This window comes from Molossus molossus, unplaced genomic scaffold (genome assembly GCF_014108415.1).
Source record: "Molossus molossus isolate mMolMol1 unplaced genomic scaffold, mMolMol1.p scaffold_m16_p_20, whole genome shotgun sequence".
Taxonomy (NCBI): Eukaryota; Metazoa; Chordata; class Mammalia; order Chiroptera; family Molossidae; genus Molossus; species Molossus molossus.
Window position 1 is genome coordinate 20,416,094 of NW_023425356.1, and position 21,393 is coordinate 20,437,486.

The 21,393-nt window shown below is 51.5% G+C and overlaps 2 protein-coding genes across 2 annotated transcripts; both read left to right on the top strand.

Moving 5' to 3' along the window:
• The first annotated feature begins 2,204 nt into the window (after positions 1–2,204).
• Positions 2,205–7,916, top strand: THEM5 (thioesterase superfamily member 5). Its single transcript, XM_036273337.1, has 6 exons — positions 2,205–2,356; positions 3,505–3,706; positions 4,713–4,851; positions 6,988–7,098; positions 7,351–7,475; positions 7,780–7,916. Exons 1-6 carry the CDS (start codon positions 2,234–2,236, stop codon positions 7,812–7,814), a joined length of 735 nt encoding a protein of 244 aa, XP_036129230.1. The 5' UTR covers positions 2,205–2,233; the 3' UTR covers positions 7,815–7,916.
• An 11,025-nt stretch (positions 7,917–18,941) lies between these two features.
• Positions 18,942–20,000, top strand: C2CD4D (C2 calcium dependent domain containing 4D). Its single transcript, XM_036271965.1, has one exon. It carries the CDS (start codon positions 18,942–18,944, stop codon positions 19,998–20,000), a length of 1,059 nt encoding a protein of 352 aa, XP_036127858.1.
• The last annotated feature ends 1,393 nt before the right edge of the window (positions 20,001–21,393 follow it).

The following is a 21,393-nucleotide window of genomic DNA, read 5'->3' on the forward strand; positions in this document are numbered from 1 at the left end:
TCCTTAGGTTACACTGTGTTTTAGGTAGTTATATCCTTAAGATAGCATCTCTGCTGACCTTTCAGCCAAGCCCAGCATTCTTACTGTTGCAGCTGCACCTGGCTGTCTTCAGCAACAAACACAGTCACTCCCTTGAGCGGTTTTCCCACCCATTTCTAAGATTCTTACACACTCGCTCTTTTGCATACTTTGACCTCAGCTAGCCAGGCTGCAGAATGCATACCTCAAGGTTCCATTTTGTTCTTCCACCAAACCCCCAACCCTGCAGATATCAGCTGAATCGATGCCCTACAATTCAATTCTGACACTAACCAGAGTTGGTGCAGACCACGCAGGATAAGAGCTCAGTTCCACAGCCCTGCCTCTCATTTCAGATGCCAACTGAAAGGTCCCCAGGTTGCCTACAAATCAGGGGTGTCCACCATCCTTCTCCTTGGATTCAATCATTTGCTAGAATAGCTCACAGAACTCAGGGAAGCACTTACTTATATTTACCAGTTTATTATATAATAAAGGTTACAATAGAGGATACAGATGAACATCCAGACGAAGCGGTACAGAGACTGCTGTGTGGGAGTGTCCCAAGCACGGGAGCGCGTCTCCAAGGAGTTGGGGTATGCCAACCTGGAAGCTCTGCAAACCCCATACTTTGGGGATTTTACGGAGGCTTCCTCTCAGAGGCGTGAGCAATTATTAATTCAATTTCCAGCCCCTCTCCCCTTCCCGAAGGAAAGGAAATTCCCAGTTTCCAATTATGACTTGGTCTTTCTGGTGATCAGCTATATCCAGGAGCCCACCCAGAGTCCCCTCATTAGAACAAAAGACACTCCTATCACCTAGAGAGTTCCTAGGGATTTAGGAGTTCTGTGCCAGGAAGGAGGGGCAAACACCAATTTTTTTTTTTTTTTTTTCATTTCACAGAGGGTGTGACTCCTCTAGTCAGGCACCAAGAGATGCACTAAGATGTACGACCTGCAGAGAAGGTCTGGTTGTGCAAGGGCGATAACCCAGCCCCTAAGCAGCTGTGAGGCAATGAAACAAGAATTTCCGGAGAACAGCTACTGAATCTTCTTGAGAACGGCCCTTGCATTCCCCCCTGGAAACCTTTCTGGGGTCAGTTCCCTGCCTCTAGGGGGCCCCCTGGAGCCCCTGCTCTGCCCACGCCCTTTTCCTCAGACACCTCTTCAGTCCATCTACCCTTTCTAAGAGTCCCCTTTTCTCCCCTGAGGCTTCACACACGTAGGCTGGCAGAACCTGAATCGATCAAAATAGCTGGTTCCCCAGTCCTTGAGGATGTTTCAGAGATGAGGAAAGCATTTACATTCTGGTCTTCTGACGGTGGGACAAAACCTCTACACTTCCATATTACATCCGTCTGATCTTTCAGAACCTACCAAAATATCATCATCATCATCATTATTATCATTCCACCTTTGCACAGTTCTGACCTTTAAACATGCTCTGTTCTAGTGAACTAGAAACTGGGACTTTTACTTGAAAACTGGCAGTTTTCACACAAAAGAAGAAACACCACCCAAAAAGTCCTGGCTGAGCACTTGCAGAGGCGGGCTGAGCACTCCCCCTCCCCCACTCAAAGCCACCTCTTTTCCACCTATCCCTGCCCAGGACCAGCAGGTGGAGGCTTCCCTGTGCTTGCTACCCCTTGTCTGGGATAAAATAAGGGGCTAAGGGCTGTGTGTTGGTTCCCTGAGTCCCGGAATGACAGCAGAGCTTTAAGAGCACACGCCACAAACACACCAGCATACACAGACACACCACCAAACACTACAATCAAGACACAGCCTTCCCTTATCTTTCTGGGAATTCTCTTGGGTCCCCCACCCCCAACTCCAGGGCAGCTCTCCAAGCCTCCATTATTTTATGCATTTTTATGTACTTTTATATACTTTTGGTTTTTTAACAAATACTTCTTTCTGAACTCAAGTCAGTCCTGCTATGCATTCTTGCTCAAGCATCATCTGCCCCTCCCCAAGCACTGGGTGGGGCTCGGGACCAGCTAAGGCTCCAAACACCTATGAGTGCTGTCTCAAACCAGCCTGGTCTTGTTGGATCACCTGCAGTGGAAGCTTGCTGATGAAAGCTTGTGACAGAATGGAGAGGCCTGACAGGGGACTGCACCGACAGCCCCAAGGTGCAGCTGAAAAGTGCTCTCACCTTGTTGCTTCATCAGAGTCAGCCAGCAGCCCTGCCGACTGGATCCCAGTGCTCAGCCATGCTAAGGAGAGGCTTCCAAGGGGCAGCAAGACTCAGCCACCACAGAGCCCTTCTTGGTGCCTCCTGCATCCTGCCCAGACTCAACCCCACCTCGGCATTCGGATCCTCCACAGATTCCCTGGTGAGTTCCCATCTCAGCCAGATAGACAGCCTTTCTCCTGGAGGCGTAGGGCATAAGGAACACTCCCAATCTCCTTTTCTCAGGCTGTGGTTTGAGCAGGTGGGCAGTGTGTTGGGGAGCTATTTGATTTGGCAAAGGGAAGGTGCTTTTGGGATACCAAGTAGCCTAGATCCAAAACAGACCACCAGGACACTTCTGTCCTGGTCTCAATTTTGTGTGGCCACCGGAGTAATCCCTGTCCTCCAGGGGGACTCAGACTGCTGCAGCTGAGTTGAGGCGTCCCTAGACAGAGGATCCTGTGTGTAGTCCTGGCAAGCCCCTGGCTTACTGCCCCCAGCTCTGACTGGTGCCTAGGCATCAGGGGACTCCTCATCCACAGGTTGTGCCACACCTCTCCAGGCACCCGAACAGGTTTCAAAGCTGCACCCTGCTGGGGCAGCCCCACAGCTGTGAGCAGAGCTGAAGAAGCCCCTGAGGAGAGAGGTGGTAACCATCGTCCTCACCAACTGTGTTCAACCCCCCAGGGAAGGCAGTCTCTCAGAACTGCTCTTGTCTGACCATCAGCTCTCACACTCACAAGCTGGGCAGCCTTAGCCATATTCCCTGTTTCCCCATCTCTACTGTGGGGCTAATACCAGCAATTCATAGCCTCAAAGAACAGCTCACAGGTTTTAGGGTTTTTTTAATTATTTTTATTAATTTATTTTTGTTACAGATGTTTCTTCTTTTTCCCCCCTGGACACCCTCCTCTCGATCCACCCCGCCCCGGTCCCCATCTCTGTCCCCAGCATTGTTGTCTATGTCCATTGGTTACACATACATGCATATAAGTTCTGTGGTTTATCTCTCCCCTAAAACAGGACAATTGGAAGGCACAACCACAAGCAGCATGCCCCTAATTGTCACCCCTAATTCCTTTCCTTCCCTTACACTGTGCTTTAGGGTCCCCTTGCCCAGTCACCCACAGGGGTCCCCAAACCCTCTGCAAGGAAGATAGGCCATTTCCCTCAAGCCAGCGCTGGTGGAAGGGATTGAGGAACCCAAGAATGCAGGAGCACATGACCTAGAAGTCCCACAGCCCAAGCAACAGTCCTCATCCCACCCCACCCCCAGAAAACTGTCTAGTCTCCCTGATTTTTCTTACCCAGGTCTCAAGATTCTGCCCAAAGGAGACAGACTTAAAGGATTATGCCCTTCCCAATGCTAGCTGGTGTCCAGACATGCTGAGCCTGTACCAGGAATTTCTGGAGAAGACCAAGGCCGATGGCTGGATCAAACTGCCCTCTTTCAAGTCCAACAGAGACCACATCCAGGGGCTCAAGCTCCCATCTGGATTAGCAGTTACCTCGGGTAAGGACTGGCCTGAGAGGTCACATCAGCACAGGTGTCCCAGCCCACCGGAATCGGTTCAGCCAGCCCCTTTCCCTGCGTTCAAAGATGCTGGGGAAGGAAACTCACAAGCTCCTATCCAGTTCTCCGCCAGAAGCTCTTTCCGCTGTCTAACTCCACCGCAGGCAGGCGAGCGAGCATCCTCTCCGCTTATCTGAAAGGAGAGCGCGCCCTAGCGGCCTCACTGGAGAACTGCCAGCTCAGCCCTCTGCCCTGCCGCGTCCCAAATCCCCCTCCCCCAGCCGGACAGGCTTTTGGGCCCCCTCTCCCAGGGCAGGCCTGGCCCACCATCCACGCTCTGCTAGGCCCAGACCGGCTTTCCTGAAACACCCACCGATCAGATTGATAGAGCTTTTTACCTCTATCTTTCTTGTACGTGCGGGGGGGTGGAGGGGGGTTGTGTTTTCTCTCATTCATTCATATTATGGTTTTCCTGCCCAGTAATGAATGGGTGGTACAGTACACAGACTACCCCTGGGTTTATGGAACAAGGCAGAAGCACCAAAATAATTTTTTTAAAAACTTGGTATCCATCCAAAAAGGATCTAGTTGTAGTCGTCTTCGGGAAAAAAAAAAAGAATTTTGGTGGACTTTTCTGCACTTGCTTTGCTGTTTGGTATTGTTATTTTGAATTACTATATGTGAATTACAAGAGTTGCATTTTTAAATTTTTTTAATGTTTAAAGTCTGTTAGAGTCTTGATCTGACACTGACCCTGTCCCCACCCTCAGCCAGGGAACTTCCTGAGTGTTTCTCCCTCGGGCCCAGGTTCCCTGGGGCTAGCGCTCTGCCTCTAGCCTCGACTGAAGGCCCCTGAGGGTGGAATGTGGGTGCCCTCTGGTTCTCTCCTTGACCCTGGGCCGACTCAGGGCTCAACCCATGTGCTGAATGATGGCGCCGCATCCTGAGCGGGTCCGCGCCTCATGCACTCTCCTCTCCAGCTGTGACACTGCTCATCTCTCCCCAGACGAAAGGGACTGGCGCATCTTCACCAGGTGCATCCAAGTGGAAGGACAAGGCTATGAGTATGTCATCTTTTTTCACCCATCCAAGAAGAGGTCTGTCTGTCTTTTCCAACCAGGACCCTACTTGGAGGGGGCCCCCGGGTAAGACCACAGGGAGAGCCAAGGTGGACATCATTGGCCGCTTTCTAGGCTCGGCTCAGCAGGTGGATGGGGGACTGGACCTCTCCCTGAGGAGCTGGGTGGGAGTTGCACTGGACTGGAAGGACATCGGGCCATCTGATCCAGTCCCATTGTGAAGAAGGGGTTTTAGCCCAGCCAGTGTGGCTCAGTGGTTGAGCGTAGACCCATGCACCAAGAGGCTGCCAGTTCAATTCCCGGCCAGGACACATGCCCAGGCTTGTGGGCCCGATCCCCAGTGGGGGGCTTGCAGGAGGCAGCTAATCAATGTTCTCTCTCATCAATGTTTCTATCTCTCTCTTCCTCTCCCTTCCTCTCTCTCTAAAATCAATAAAGAAAAAAATTTTTTTTAAAGAAGGGGTTTTAGAGGCCCCTTTGAGAGGGATGTGGTGAACTTGAAAGAGGACAAGATCTGGAATGAGGAGCCCGCTTCCAGTCCTGCTCTGCTGCTGACCTTGGGCCCCCAAACAAGCAATTTAACCTCTGGCTTTCAGTCTCCTTACCTAAAACCCGAGGCAATAATATCTACCGGCCAGACTGGCTAAGAGGTATATTATGGGCCTATGTGTATGTGCTCATGAACCATAAAGCACAATATAGCTATCGCACACCATTTATCCACACTTCACGTTTTACCCATGGGCAAACCGAGACACAGAGGTAAGGTAACTTGCCCAAGGTAATTTGGCAATCAAGCTCAGAGTCAGCACTCTAGTCCAGGAATTGGGGCTCCAAGTCCATCGCTCTCCCCGCTGTACTCTGCTGCCTCCAAACCCGGAAGAGAGCCAGGAAAGAACTTCCCCAGACACACATACACCCCAAGGGAAATCAGGCTGGCCCTGAGCCTCTTGCCTGAGGCCCCTGGACCACCAAGTCCGTAGCTGTCTGCCTTCTCCTCCACCCCTGTTCCTCCTTGGACAATCACTAAAGGCTGTTGGTGGTGCTGGAGTTCCTGTAAGGGAGAGAGAGAAAGGAGGGATAAGAAGCAGCTTTAGGGTCCCAAGGTCTGAGAAGGACTCAACTGTAGTTTAAGAGAAGTCAGAGAGTTTCGTAGGCTGGCCAAGAGCTACCCCCCGGAATCGACACACTTGGCCGATGGTCCCTGCCTGGCCAGTGAGGACAGTGAGGGAAGAGCAGCCGGTTTAAGTTCTCGTGAAGTGACTAGAAGTGTGCGTGAGGTTTTGTAAAACATTACCTCAGTACTCCAATAAGATAGAGATTATTTTTATTCACAATCATAGTGGAAAACTAGGGCTCAGAAGTGTTTCGCAACTTGCTCAAGATCAAACAGGCAGTGCAAGGAGTCCCACCAGACGGGTGCAGGCCCATGGCCCGGCTCTGGGAAGCCTGCTGGTGGCAGGGCGGTGGGTAACCCTTGCGGTACAGCAGGGACAGGTGACCCGGTCCAGAGAGAATTGGAATTGTACTTTTGAAAATCAGAAACTTAAATCTGGTTTGTGTTATCTATATTCTAAAGTCGGGTACCTTTTTGTTTTCCCCAACTTAACCCACAATGAAGAAGCTTTGGCATAAAGGTCGGCTTACCCAGCGAGAAGGAGAGTTTCACACCCTTCAAATCCAGCAGCCGCTTGCCAAGCCTGCTGAAGGGGCCCCGGCCTTTCCCAGGCAGCGCGCGGGAGTCCATTTTATCGGAAGTTTAGGGGTCATAAGTTACTTTCTGGGTCACAGTTACCTGACTTGAAAATGTGGACGCTTGGGCCTTGGTGACTGCAAAGGGGAGGGTTGGCCCATTCCTCAGAGACTAAACCAGATCGTCTGGGGGCCTGTCCACCCTGTGCACCTTTTCAAATTCTGTCAGTTACTGCCAGCAATTAGGTGATGAATCACATAAATGTTTTTCTATTAACTCTGTTTAAAAAAATCTTTTTTCCTGGTGAAATAAGTAATTGTACCAGTGGCTGCTAGTACATGCTGAAGCAGCAGCTGATTTTGACTGGTTTGATCAGATGGGATCCAGCTGTTTCCTTTCCTTCCTGGGAAAGGTGGAGGCGCAGTGGGTCCACCTCAGGGTTACGGGAAGGCCCAGGGCGCCGTCTGCCCAGTGCCGCAGCCCAGCCTTGCTTCCTGCCCCCGCCCCAGGTTTGCCCACGGAGGGTCCCTGGCAGCCATGATGGACGAGACCTTTTCTAAAACTGCCTACCTGGCTGGAGAGGGACTCTTCACACTAAGCCTCAGCATCAGGTTCAAAAAGTAAGTAGGATCCTCACGGCGTTGGCCAAAATCGTGCCCTTTTCGTTACTGGGGGGGTGGCCATGCTTGGCAGTTGGGGTGCAGGAGTCTGTCACTCTCCTTCCGTGGCCTGGTGCCAGAAAACCTCTGCCATCCAACTCTGGGAGCTGGCAGGTGGGCCCAGAGCCACTGAAGTCCTTGAGGCAGGATGGGGTGAAGGGATGAGGGCCAGGGGTTCCTGTGAGGGATGGGCTAAGCCACCGGCTCTCCCAGCTTGATCCCCGTGGGCTCTCTGGCGGTGCTAAACGTTGACGTGGACAAGATTGAGGACCAGAAGCTTTACATGTCCTGCGTCACCCAGAGCAGAGACCAGAAGACAGTCTATGCCAAGTCCTCAGGTAAGAGGTCTTTCAGCCCAGGCCTTGTCCTGCCACCACCAGCCCCAGGACAGACAGGAGAACGAATGCTACAGATCCAGTCCCAACCTGGGCCCAGCTCTTCAGCCTGGGATTGGCACTGCTGTAGACACAGGTGAAGTGAGAGCAAGATCAACTAGGATTTTTTTCTATGTGTGAGTTGCCCAGCCTGTACCCCAGACCAGGATCCAGGTACTGGGTAACTGGGGGCAGATGCCCAGAGCACCCCACCAAGCTCTTGCCATCTCTGCTCACTCCTGCCACCCGGCGCGCCCTTGTCTTGCAGGTGTTTTCCTTCAGCTGCAGCTGGAACAGGAGTAACAGTCCCTCTGCCTTCAGGAGAGCCTGCCTCTGACAGTCCTGCTTGCCTGGGACCCACCGCAGGGAGGAGGGCTCCCCAGGGGAGCGGCTGATGAGGTGGAGGAGAGGGCACTTTTCTCTGAGCAAATAAAGTCTCACAGCTCCATTCTCAGCCCATGACCCCTCTGTAGTTGGGAATTAAAATCCTTCCAGGGCCTCCCACATGCCCACCTTCCCAGTCGACACCAACAGAAGAGATGTACTGAGCCCTGCCAAGCACCGGGCGCTGAGTGAGGCACCCAGCACACAGCAATGAAAAGGCAGGACCCCGGCCTTGAGATGCACAACCACTGGCCAGGAGCTGAAAGCATAGAGCGCCCCACCAGCTCCCCCTCACCCCGGCTTCTCTCCTGGGTGCAGTGCAGACAGGGAGATGGGTTGATTTTATTCTATGAAAGCAGGAAGCTATTCTTAAACAGAGTCTAAAAAATCAAGCAGTGTTCTTCAGGCAGGCAGGGCAAAGGGTACTCCAGGCAGAGGGAATAGTAAGAGCAAAGGCACTGAAGGGTGAAAGGGCACAGTGACCTTGGAGAACAGCAAGGGGCTGAGTGGGGCAGGTGTGTCCAGAAAGAGAAGGGGGCGGGGACAAAGGCAGGCCATGGAAGGCTTCACAAACCCTGCTGTGGAGCTTGAACTTTGTCTCGTAAGCAATGGGATGCCTTCACTGAGCTTGGGCTGGAGAATGACATGTTTTATTTTCTCAGAAAGATAACTCTGGTTGCAGTAAGAGGTCAGCAAGGTTGAAGGTGGGGGCTCTGGTTAGGAGACCCCTGCAGGGCTCCGAACTAGAGATTGTAAGGGCCTGAGAGGCTCAGAGCTGTGGAGATGAGACATGGGAAATGCCACAAACAATTCCACACAGGACTTTGCCACTGCTTGGGTGCAGTGGACCTGTGAAGGGGAGCCTTCAGGCTTGGTGGTTCCAGGTGGCGTGATTGGGAATATAGAGGAGTAGGTTTGAGGAGATGAGAAGTTCAGTGTCACATGCACTGAGCTTGAAGTGCCCATGGAACTTTGACCACGTGGCGAGCGCCAGGAGGCACCTGGATGTTGTGATTTGGAGCTCAAGACTGATGAGCAACTGAGTTCATTTGTAAATCACCAATATATAGCACAGGCGACTCCTGGGAGTGGATTATGCAGAATGAAAGTGAGGAGTAGGTGAGGGAAGCAATGGTAAGAGGAGGAGAGAGAGAAAGGACAGGGAAAGGGGTCAGAGATAGAACCACTGCTTAGACTAAGGCTTAACATTGGAGCCAGGGGACCAAAGGCCTGCTAAGGAGGCTGGAAGCAGGATGGCAGTGACCGTCCTTACAAGGGTGAGTTCAGCCATATCAAATGCTAATGAGAAGGCAAGACATAGAGGCTTTAGGGTTTGGCCATGAGGAAGGTGGTCGTCTCCTTTGCTAGGAGGTGGGAGCAAATTCCAGATTATGGTGGATTAAAAAATGAGTGGAAATGACAAATTGAATTGAGATGATTCTTTCTAGGAATTTTGTTGTTATAATGTTATTTAAAGAAAAAGCTTTAGGTATATTTATAAATTCTTTTGAAAGAAGCTGAAACTCAGAGATAAAGGTGCCATCCAACAAAAGAGCTATCTGGTCTTAGAGATGGATCAAGAGCACATTGGAGACAGGAGTCACAGGAGAGCATCGCACGATTCTCAGGCCAAAAGGAAGGAGGAGCATGTGCAGAGCAGGACAGGAAGTGGAGGGATTCACCCAAGAGCTCCTCGGCTTACTCAGTGAAGTAGCAGGCAAGACCAGCAGAAAGGAAAGAGGTCTGGAGGGATAGTGAATTGGATAAGTCACTGTGAGGATCAGGAAAACAAATTGACTAAATACATGTGGGTCGAGCATGCTGAAGGCCCAGCTGCTGGTGGAAAACAGGTGACTGGAGTGGCACCAACCTGGGGTAAAAGGAAGGTGTGAGCCAACTGGCAAGACCCAGGGGCATTGGTGGGATACGTCAGAACAGCGGTACCTATGGAGGACAGAGCGGAAAACAGCAGCTTTCACAGGGACAGGCAGGATTCCACCAAGGCCAGTAGGTGGAGGTGATGTCCAGGAAGATGGCAAGGACTAGAGAAGTATTACCAAAGACTGAGAGCTCCCAGGGACATCTCATAAAGGATTTTATTAGATCTGGTAAGGCCAAATGTTGAAACAGAGAAATCTTTACATATCCATAGCCTAACTTGTGTCTTAAATAGAATGTGCTTCTCATTCACGAAAGTCCAGTGGGTGGTGTCTAGGAGTCATTCAGAAATCGGGCTAAACAAAAGCTCTGCCATCTTCATCCTGGGTACTGACATCCAGAGAAAAGATAGAATCACAAGGAAGGTGTTTGGGTGTCAGAGTGTTTCCATTGGCCAGAACTCAGTCACGAGGCCCCACGAAACTGCAAGGGAGGTTGGCTGGAAAATATGGTCAAATACAGAAGAAAGGTTTGGCGAGTAGCTAGCAGCCACTGCCTCAGTTTGAGAGGAGGCTCAGCAGAAGAAGGAAGAGTCTATGCCTAAACCCTTATTCTGTCAAGTGCAGAATTCAAGTTCAGGCCTAAACTGAGGTTCTAGGATCTGGGACTGGGGCTAGGGAGTCAGTGGATCTGAGAGGATGAAGTCCTTTGTGGCGTGCAGCAGGGTGGGAGAGCTGTGCACAAATTCAGGAGTGGCGGGGAGGCATGTGGATCAGGCAGGTGGATCAAGGTTTTGGTAGATGGATGATTTGTAACCTTGTGATATGCATTCTCACAGCCTGGCCAGTCTAGGATCAAAGTGTGTGTGTGGACAGACAAATTTGACTGTCCCAACTGTGTGGATAGACAGGAAGACTGCCTTGCTTGCTTCTTTTGCATGTGAATAAGATAAGGTTTGCATGACAATGGCTAGAGACCGCCTCAAGTGGACAAATGGGTCATAGGACTCAGGAATGTCTGGGTTTGTTATTTTTTAGCTTCAAAGTTTCTTTCTACCGTGAAAAGCAAGAGACAAGGCTAGGCTGTATGGTTTGCAGAGATGCCATCTCAAGGAAATAATTTACATAAATACACTTGTAACCTGGGGGAACCTTGGAGTGTTTAATGAAGATTAGGCACTTCTTGACCACAAATAAAGGATAATCAGGTATTTGATATATAATGCTTTAAACTCTGGGTTTACAGATTATCAAGAGCAACTGTGAAAGCACAAAAGGAAAAAGGGGCCTGGCTGGTGTGGCACACCAATCTGCAAATAAATGGGACTGCGTCCAAAGATCTGGAGCATTTACTCCCTTGCAAAGCTCCCCCTCACTCCAACCAGCATGTGCTTGTAGTTCATTGTGTTGCCCCGATCCTGGCAGGCCAAGAGATGGCAAACTAGACCACAGGCTTCCAAAGCCATTAATTTTGAATAACAAGCAAAGGATTGCTGAACATGAACTTGAAGGGCCTTAATCTAGTGCCCTCCAAAAGCTAGAGACATTATCACAGGCCATAGCCAAAGCTCTTGTGGCAAAAAACTATCCCCTCCCCTATAAACTCACATAAAAACCCCTTTCTCCTTTTTTGCACATTTTTTTTCTGAGAGAGAGTAAGGGAGAGGGAGCGAGAGATAGAAACATCAATGAGAGAGAACTTCGATTGGCCACCTGCTGCATGCCCCACACTGGGGGTCGGGCTCACAACCTGGGCACGTGCCCTGACCGGAAATCAAACTGGTGACCTCTTGCTGCATGGGTCGATGCTCAACCACTGAGCCACACCAGCCAGGCCCCTTTCTCCTTTTGTGCTTTCACAGTTGCCCTTGATAATCTGCAAACCCAGAGTTTAAAGCATTATATACCAAATACCTGATTATCCTTTATTTGTGGTCAAGAAGTGCCTAATCTTCATTTAAACACTCCAAGAAAAGAAGGGAAATATATTCCATCCTTCTTATGCATTGAAGAAAAAGAAAACCGTTATACTTAAGTTTCCATATTAAAACAGGTTGAATGCATCCTGGCACTTCTCTGCTGAGGCCAGTTTCTGAGAGAAACAGGCAGGAGCTGGAAATCTACCGAGGCTCTCAGGCAAGGCTCAGCCAGGCAGTGAGTGACAGACAGCCTTGACTGGATAAAGCCAGGTGGACAGGCAGGGATCTTGGTAAGGAAAATAAGGTCATCAGCTACTGGAACACTTCTTAGTGTCTAGGGCTTTGACAGATGCCTCTTCTCTCCCAAGAGGCCAAGTATTGCAGCTTTCTAGGCAGAAACAAAGGGAGTTGCTGCCTCCACACTTCAAAACTCAATTCCCGTGTGTAGTGCATTCATCTGGAATGCAAGCAACTACTGCCGCGGTAGATGAGTTGGAATCCAACAGGCCATCCAGGCCAAGATGCCAGCTTATTCTGCTTGAAGCAGAGGCTATGTGTTCTTCAGATGCCTGAGTCAAGTGGTGGGAGAAACCAGAGTGAATATTGCAATTGTAAGAAAAACCAGTTCAAGCCTAGCTGGTGGCTCCGTGGTTGAGCAATGACCCATGCACCAAGAGGTCACTAGTTCAATTCCTGGCCAGGGCACATGCCCAGGTTGTTGGCCAAATCCCCAGTGGGGGCATGCAGGAGGCGGCCAATCAGTGTTCTCTCTCATTGATGTTTTTTTTTTTTTTTTTTTTTTTTGTACAGATAGAGTGGGAGGGAGAGAGAGGAAGGGAGAGAGAGAGAAACATCGACGTGAAGGGACACATCGAGTGGCTGCCACCCGCACGACCAACCAGGGCCGGGGACAAACTGCAACCGAAGTACGTGCCCTTAGCGGGAACCGAACCCGGGTCTCTCTGGACCGCAGGCCGACGCTCTAACCGCTGAGCCAAACCGGCCAGGGCCTCATTGATGTTTTTATCTCTCTCTTCCTCTCTCTCTCTAAAATCAATAAAGAAAAAAAAAATTTTTTAAAGAAAGACCAGTTCAAGAAAGCAGGAGACATCAGTAGCTGATACCAGCTCTTCCTGGATTGGAGACCATAAAGCTAGGTCATTTAGCACAGGTCCTGGGTGAGGAACCAGAGCTTCAAGATACAATATATCAGCAACACCATCAACTGCCAGCACCTGTGAGCACTGGTGGCCGCCATGCTGCCTGAGACCACCCACCACACAAGGCCATGGGACAGACAGCTTAGCGAAACCCAACAGGCCAGGGAATCATGTAGCAGTTGCCTGACTACCTAGAGGAAAGACCTGTCCCCCCTCTGCCCCTTCATTTGTCTTGAACTCAGGAAAGCACTCTGTAATGCCCAGTCCTCCAAGTGTCCTTTAATACCAGAAAAAATATAGGTCAGGGCCCTTGAGTCACCGGTGAAGTTCTTGAGGTGTGGCAGCAATGGTTCTGGAAGAAGTGAGAAGGTGGCACTCTGAGTCCTCATTCAAGGGATCAACTCCACTCAATATGAAGACCCCTAGGGTATAAGAAAGAATAATGCTCTTTGAGTTAGAAGATCTGGAGCCTAGTTGTGGCTCTGCCACTGTTTGGCACATTATTTCTTTCTGGCTCTATAAAAATAAGAGGTTAGATAAGGCGACTTCCAAGTTTCTTCCAGGTCTGACATCTTATTGCCCTAATTATGTCAACGTTTGGCTACTTGGTGTGCCAGTTGTTTGCTTGATTGTTCCCCCACCCTTTCCCTACTCTGCCTGAGACTGCAGAGGGCCAGTGCCCACAAACCACATTTCCCAGCCTCTTTTGTCATCTGGCTTTGGAAGGCTCTGGTGGCAGATGGGAAGATGGGAGGTAGGGAGAAGTCAGGGTATTTCTCCCCTTCTCTTTGCTTTGGGAAGCAATTCAAGTAGTGGCTGTGTCTCCATGGTTACAGATCCTGCTAGACAGCCCTCACCATCCTATTTGCCTTTTTAGCTCTTCCAACACCTTTATAACAAGTTAAACCCCTTCTGTTGTCCTGGCCAGTTTGGCTCAGCGGTTACAGCGTCAGCCCGTGGACCAAAGAGTCGCGGGTTCGATTCCAATCAAGGGCATGTACTTTGGTTACAGTTTGGTCCCCAGCCCTGGTCTGGGTCGTGCAAGAGGCAGTCAATCGATGTGTCTCTCTCACATCGATGTTTCTCTTTCTCTCTCCCTCCCTCCCACTCTATCTGAAGATAAATGGGAAAAAAATATCCTCAGGTGAGGATTAAAAATAAGGAAATAAATAAAAATAAAAAACTATACTCCATCTATTGAACCACCTACCTGATTTCCTGACTGGACCCTAGTAGCAGCTGTGGATTATCTGTAGCAGGTTTTCAATCCCACTGCTGTACAGCCCAGGTGGTGAGCACTCTTGTATGCACCTTAAATTTAATATCCACCAAGAGAAGAAAATGGGAGGAGAGAGGGAGCAGGAAAGTGAACTGTCAAAAATTTGGCTAAATCCAAATCTCTGCCCATGTCCCCCTGCACACTGCACGGCTGAACCCAGCTAGAGAAGAAACACAACCATGTTGTCCAGTCTCACTTCAAAGTCATGATCACTATCTTACAGTGGGATCACAATGCTGCCCGGCAGTCATCCTGCAGTTCCCTACACCATTCGCTCACCTGCTCTCCTAGGTGACTGTTCCAATCCTGGTCTTCTCTACTTAAACCCCTCATACCACCTCCTCTCCATCATCACTCTCAGCTAGTGACCTTGCTTCCTGTTTCACTGAGAAATTGGAAGCATCCAGAGAGAATAAGCTCCCACCACCACATCTCTCCACCTACAACCTCCACCCATTTATTCTACCTTCTCTCCAGTAACTGGGGGTGAAAGGTCCACACAACAGGCAAGATCTATTTCTTATGCATGACACCTATTCTTGTCTACTCGGGAATATGGCTCCAAAAATTCTCTTTTCTCTCTTCTGCACTATCAATTTTCCCCTTTCTATTAGGTCTTTCCCATCAGCACACCATTATTTGTCATTTAAAAAATTCTCTCTTGATTACACTGCCCTCTTACTTCTCTCTTCTCTTTCAGCAAACTTCAAGAGAGTTGTCTTTGCTCTCTCTCTTCCTCCTATTCTTTTTCAAGGCCACGCCACCTGGCGTTTGCCTCCACCATTCTACTGAAACCACTCTTGTCAAAGTCACCAATGACTTTGCATTGCTAAATCCGATGGTCGGTTCTCAGTCCTCATCTTACCAGACCTTCCGCAGCATCTGGTGTAACGGGTTCCTCCTTCTCTTCACCGCTAAATGTTGGAGCATCCAGGACTCGATCTTTGGATCCTTTCTCTTTTCTACCTACACTTCATCAAGTCTCATGACTTTAAATTCCATCTACATTTCGCTTGGTGCCCACATTTATACTTCCTGTCTGGATCTCTCCTCTGAGCTCCAGGTTCTTATATTCAACTGCTTACTCAATATCTCTAGTTAGACAGCTAATAGGCATCTCAAATTTAATAAATCCAAAACTGAGCTCCTAATACTTCACCTTCAGACAGGGGTAGATCCATCAGGAAATCCTATTGACTCTATCTTCAGAATATATCCAGAAACTGACTACTACAACCTTCATCCATGCCCTAATCATCTCGTGCAAAGATTATTTCAATAGTCTATCTGGTCTCCCTACTTATATCCTTATCCTCTTTCATTCTAGCCTCAACATAGCCACCAGAGCAACCCTCTAACACATGTCACGTCATACCACTCCTCAGCTCACTACAACTAAAAGCTAAAATTGTCACAGTGGCTACAAGCCCCAACAAAGTCTGACCTCATCTCCCCCTCATTTATTCTGTTCCAGTTACACTGGCCTCTTTGCCTCCTTGAACACTCCAGGCATGCTTCTAACTCAGAGCCTTTGCTTTTGCAATTTTTTTCTGCATAGAATGTTTTTTCCCTTACATATCCTCCCTCCCTCCGCCATATCATCTCTGAAATGTTATATTCTCAAGGTGGCCACTCTGACCACTCTATTTAAAATTGTGTCGTCTCCTGACACCCTCTATGAGCTTTCCCTACTCTAATTTTCTCCCCAACACTGATTTCCATCTAATAAATTATTTTTTATTATTTTGGTCTATTGTCTTTCTTTCCTCACTAAAGTATAAACTCCATCTGGCCAGGAGATTTATCTGTTTTCTCATTGCTATGTCCCCAGAGTCCAGCACAGTGCTTGTCATAGTAAAGAACATGAATGAATAAATGAATGAATAAAGCCAGAGAATCAAACTCCCCTGAATCCTACCAACCTCTGGGCTTATTATAGAAGTCAAAAATGTGCTTTTTGTCAGGTCAGACAGAGTTGGGTTCTCTGTTTTCTTGTACTTTAGCAGAAGTCAGCCTAATTGATGCCCATACGATCTCATGTAATCCTCATGCCAGCTCTGAGAATTAAGTATCGTCTCTCCATTTTCCAGATGGGTAAGGTGAACCCCAGAGAGATGAAGTTACCTACCAGAGGTCACACAGCACAGATAGCATGTCACAGAGCCCAGATCCCCAGCCTGTCAACTGGTGCCAAAGCCATGAGTTCTAAGAGGCTGCAGCTCTGTATGTAGACCACCCTCCCCAGACACTACACCAGAGCTGAACTGAGTCAGGAGCCACAGGAATGGAGGGCCTGGGGGTTGCCATTAATCTTCACAAAAGAAATGCTTGCACCTTGGCCAGTTTGGCTCAACCATTAGAGTGTCAGCCCGTGAACCAAAGAGTCTCGGGTTCAATTCCAGTTAAGGGCACGGACCTCATACCTCGGTTGTGGTTTGGTCCCCAGCCCTGGTTGGGGTTGTGTGGGAGGCAACCAATTGATGTATCTCTCTCACATCAATGTTTCTCTCTCTCTCTCCCCTGCTATCTGAAAAGTTAGTGGAAAAATATCCTCTGGTGAGGGTTAAAAAAGAAAAGAAATGCTTGCTTCCTCAAAACCATCAAATATCAGATGTCAAAATAATCATCTTATTTCCTGCATTTCATAATCTTTATTGTTGTTGTTTGCACAATTATTGTCTGCCTCTCCCCTTAGACTCCTCCCCTTTCTACCTATCCCCTGCATTTAGTACAGTGAATGCAGGAAGGAACTGATTCAGATACAATTCTGCTTAATATCATTAATTCATTCAACAAATCCTGACTGAATACCTGCCTGTTCTAAGCACTGTCCTCATGATGCTTACAGTCTAGCAAGATATGAAATAATTGTATAAATCATGGGGGAATAAATGTGATCAATACCATAAAAGAAAAGTATGGGGTGCTGTGACACTATACATACAACAGAAGCCCCGACTTTAGATGGCAGGGTGTCAGAGAGGACCTCCAGGTCCTAGGAGAGGAGAGAGCCTATGCAAAGGTCCTAAGGAAGAAATTAGCTTGATGCCTTTGAGAGACTAAAGGATGGTGGGTTTGCCCAGTATGCAGGTGATGGTCTCATTTTGTCAGCAATGGCCTGTTCTTCCTGGGATCTGCCTGCGGGGATAGGAGGGAAGAAGGGGACATCCTCCATGTTTACAATTTAACAACCTTTTGCCAAGGATGGCGGGCGCAGACAAGCCTGACCTGGACTACTGATGGAACCAGCTCTGTCCTCAGTGTCTGTGTCCAGAAATCTTGAACCTGGTCACCTTTCCTCCGGCGGGTATAATTCAGAGATCTAGTCACTACAAGTCACTCTGTCTTGGAGCTGTTGGGATAGCTGCAGAAAGAGACAATGGAGGCCAAGACAGATTCCAACAAGGAGGGTTTTAGAGATGTGATTTGTGTGGTCGTGGCTATGGGCTTCACCAGCGCAGCACAGAGGGATGGAGGCCATCTCCCCCTTCCCTGAAGCCCTCCCCAAGCCCCACGGAGCCCGGGCCTCGCAGAGGAGGCGGGGGCACAGGGCTGGCTTGCTGTGAGAAACCTGGCTGGAGGAAGGAGTTAAGAAGGCCAGGCTGATGGCCACAGAGACAGATTGGTGTTTATCCAGGAAAAGAGGTCGTACGTAGGCAACGAAGGCCCCTGCCAGCTCCTCCCAGAAGGACTGGTCTGGGGGAGTAAACCGAAGAGGAAGCTACTCCCCGGGGCTCTGAACGCCTCCGGGCCAGAGGCCAAGACCCAACGGCGGCCCAGAGGTGAGGCCTGCAGTCTGGGCACCCGACCGAGCCCGCGGTGGGCTCAGACTCCCAGGCAGCGTCGGAACAACGGGGGTGAGTGCGAGGTGGCGGAGCCTCGGGGAGCCAGCTGGGGGTGGCGGAGAATCAATACCGCCTTTGTGCTCAGTGGTTTCCTAGGGAGAAAAGAATGGAGAGTGGGAGGGGCGGTCCAGCGGCCCGGCTCCGCCCCGCGAACTTTGGATGTGGTGGGGCTGGCGGGCGGGAGAGGGACCTTCAGGGCTAAAGGCGGGTGGGAGTCTGTGCGCCCCCACCCCGCCCCCGGGGGCGGGAATCTCCTTGGACCAGCGGGACAACAGCCAGGTGTGCAGCAAGTCAGCTTTTGGCTGGAGCAACTGGGGAAGGAGAGGGAGGAGCAAGAGGGGGCAGGTGGGGCTGCGGCCGAAGGATGGCTCAGCCTGGAGAAGCTTTCGGTGGACAGGGGATGGCAGCCTGCGGGATCCCAAGGGCCTCCAGATTAGACCTTGGAGGAGACCCCGAGTATTCGGAATGGGCGGGAGAGAGGAGGCCGGCCAAGGGTCTGTGTCCCTCCAGGGGGAGTGTGTGTATGAATGGGGTTCAGGACCTGGGTCCCTGTTTACAATGACAGGCCCTAAGCGGGTGTTACTCTCCTCTCCTAATAGGAGTCTAGGACTCCAGTGGGTTGTTGGGCCTTCTAACTCTGAAGTGGGTGACATCTTTAGTACCAACGGGCGAGTCTGTGCACTTGGAAGTCCCAAGGCTTGCATCTGAAAATGTGTCTAGCCCAGGGCTCCCTCCATTTCTCCACGGGCCCCCAGACTTCGCCGCCCTTGATTCTCCTGCTCAAATAGAGGCCCGCGCTGGCCATGGGCCCGGGGAGAGGCCGCGGCGGCCGACGGCCTGGTGTACTTTCGCAGCATCACACCCAGCTCTCTCTTCTCTCCTAGTCCAGCCCAACTCCCCAGGCCTCCACGAAGACGCTGCATTCGGAACCTTTGGCCTCAGAATTCGCACTTTCATCACCCCCGCATGTGGCTCTTGGAGAAAGCTGGCTACAGGGTGGGGACCGCGGAGCCCAGGGGCCGGTGGACGCCCGGCAGCCTGTTCCCGAAGCGCCGCACCCCGGGCCCGCCCGCACGCGCCTGCCCGAACGTCCTCACCCCCGACCGCATCCCGCAATTCTTCATTCCGCCCCGGCTCCCGGACCCGGGGGGCGCCCAGCCCCAGCCCCAGCCCCGGCGCGAGGCGGGCGGGCGCGGCCTCCCTGCGGCCTGCTCCCTGCCGCACCTGGCGGGCCGCGAAGGCTGGGCCTTCCTGCCGGAGAGCCCGCACACGCGCCGGCGCGAGTCCCTGTTCCACTCGCCGCCGCCCACCCCGGCCGAGAGGCTTCGCCCGGCGCCGGCCCGGCTGCACGTCTCCACCCCGGACCTGCGCCTCTGCTGGGCCCCCGACAGCGACACGGCCTCGTCGCCCGACTCGTCGCCCTTCAGCTCGCCGCGGCCCGGCCAGGCCCGGGCCCGGCCGTCCAGGCCGCACTCGTTGTCCCCAGAGGAGGCGAGCTCGGCCGACACCAGCCCGTACGCCCCGCGCCGCGCGGAGCCGCCGCCGCTCTTCCACCTGGACTTCCTGTGCTGCCGGCTGCCGCCGACCAAGGAGAGCGTGCTGCGCCTCGGGCCCCGCGGCGGGCAGCTGCGGCTCTCCGCCGAGTACCCGGCCGGGCCCGGGCGGCTGCGGCTGCGCCTGGTCAGCGCCGAGGGCCTGCCCCGCTCGCGAGCCGGCGCCGGGAACGGCGGCGGCTGCTTCGTGGTGCTGGGGCTGCGGCCGCGCGTGCAGCCGCGGGGCCAGCGGAGCCGCGTGGTCAGGCGCAGCGCCAACCCCATCTTTAACGAGGACTTCTTCTTCGACGGGCTCGGCCCGCCAGACCTGGCCGCCCGCAGCCTCAGGGCCAAGGTGCTGGACCGCGGCGCAGGGCTGCGCAGGGACGTGCTGCTGGGGGAGTGTGAGACGCCCCTGATTGCCCTGCTGCCCCCCGTGGGTGGGGGGCTAGGTCCAGGGGCCTCTCTGGCGCCTGCTCATCTCAGCCTCTAGACGCAGACCTCTTCCTCGGGAGCTCTCCAGCGGGTCTGCAGTCTCCATCTCCCCTGCATGTATTTATTTTTGCTGATAAAATAAATTTTATCCGTTAGTGGGATAGCTCCACTTTTTGGCACCCTACACACACTCAGGCCTGCAGCCTGCCCTCCTCCCTCTGCTCTGGCCGTACAGGTATGGGAGAAGCTCATTCAGCTTGTCTTAGTTGGAGCAGACCTGAAGTAGTGGTTCTCAAACTTAAAAGAGCATCCGAATAACCAGACATCAAAAACCCTGAAGTACCTTGTTAAATATGCAGAGTCCTGGGCTCCAACCCCAGAAAACGCTGCTGCTGCCGCTAACTAGTTTCATAGGTCTGGGCTAAGGAGGAGCTAGGGTCACTGAACAAGGCCCGCACCCAAATCACTGAGTCACTCCAGAAAACGTTCTGTTACTGAAACCAACGTAAGTCACCTTCCCCTGGGGGCTCCTTTGGGCTGTACAAGGGAGATCAACCCTCCCTCACCCACCCACCTCCCTTCTCCAGCCACATCTGTCCTGAAGAGAGATGAAATGTGACTTGGGCCCTAGCCGGTTTGGCTCAGCGGTTAGAGCGTCGGCCTGCGGTCCTGAGAGACCCAGGTTCGGTTCCCGCTAAGGGCACGTACCTCGGTTGCAGTTTGTCCCCGGCCCTGGTTGGTTGTGCGGTGGCAACCACTCGATGTGTCCCTTCACATCGATGTTTCTCTCTCTCTGTTCCTCTCTCTCCCTCCCACTCTACCTGAACAAAAAATGGAAAAATGTCCTCGGGTGAGGATAAAAAAAAAAAAAGAAAGAAAGAAATGTGGCTTGGGAGTGCCTTTAAGGTGTCCTCTCTCTTGCCTGTCCCTTCCACACCTGTGCCACCCTGGGCGGGGCAAAGCCAGAGCTCAGAACTGGAGCAGCATTTGGGAATGACTAAGATATACTGTCCCAGGAATTGAGATCATGGGGGAGAAAAGGGAGTCCTACCTGAGTGTGAGAGCTGGGGGATGCCCAGAAAAGGGCACCCCAGTGAGAAGAGGGAGGGTGTGGAAGATAGATGAATGAATGTAGGTCAGATTGTGTTTACCCCCTATCTGAATGTCTCTGACGTTAGCACTGACCTTCTTCTCTGTCTCTCTACCTTTCCTGGAGCTGGTTCCTCTTGGCTCAGGCCAGGCTTGGAGGAGGGGAGGGGGGGAGGAGAGGAGGAGGAGAGGAGGGAGGCACTGAGCCAATTGAGCTTCTTTTGCCCTCCTACTTGGGCCCATTCTCTCTCTCTTTTTTTTTTTTTTTTTCCAATTGATTTTTTAGAGAGAGAGAAACATTGATGTGAGAAACACTGATCGGCTGCCTCCTGCATGTCCCCTATTGGGGATCAAACCCGAAA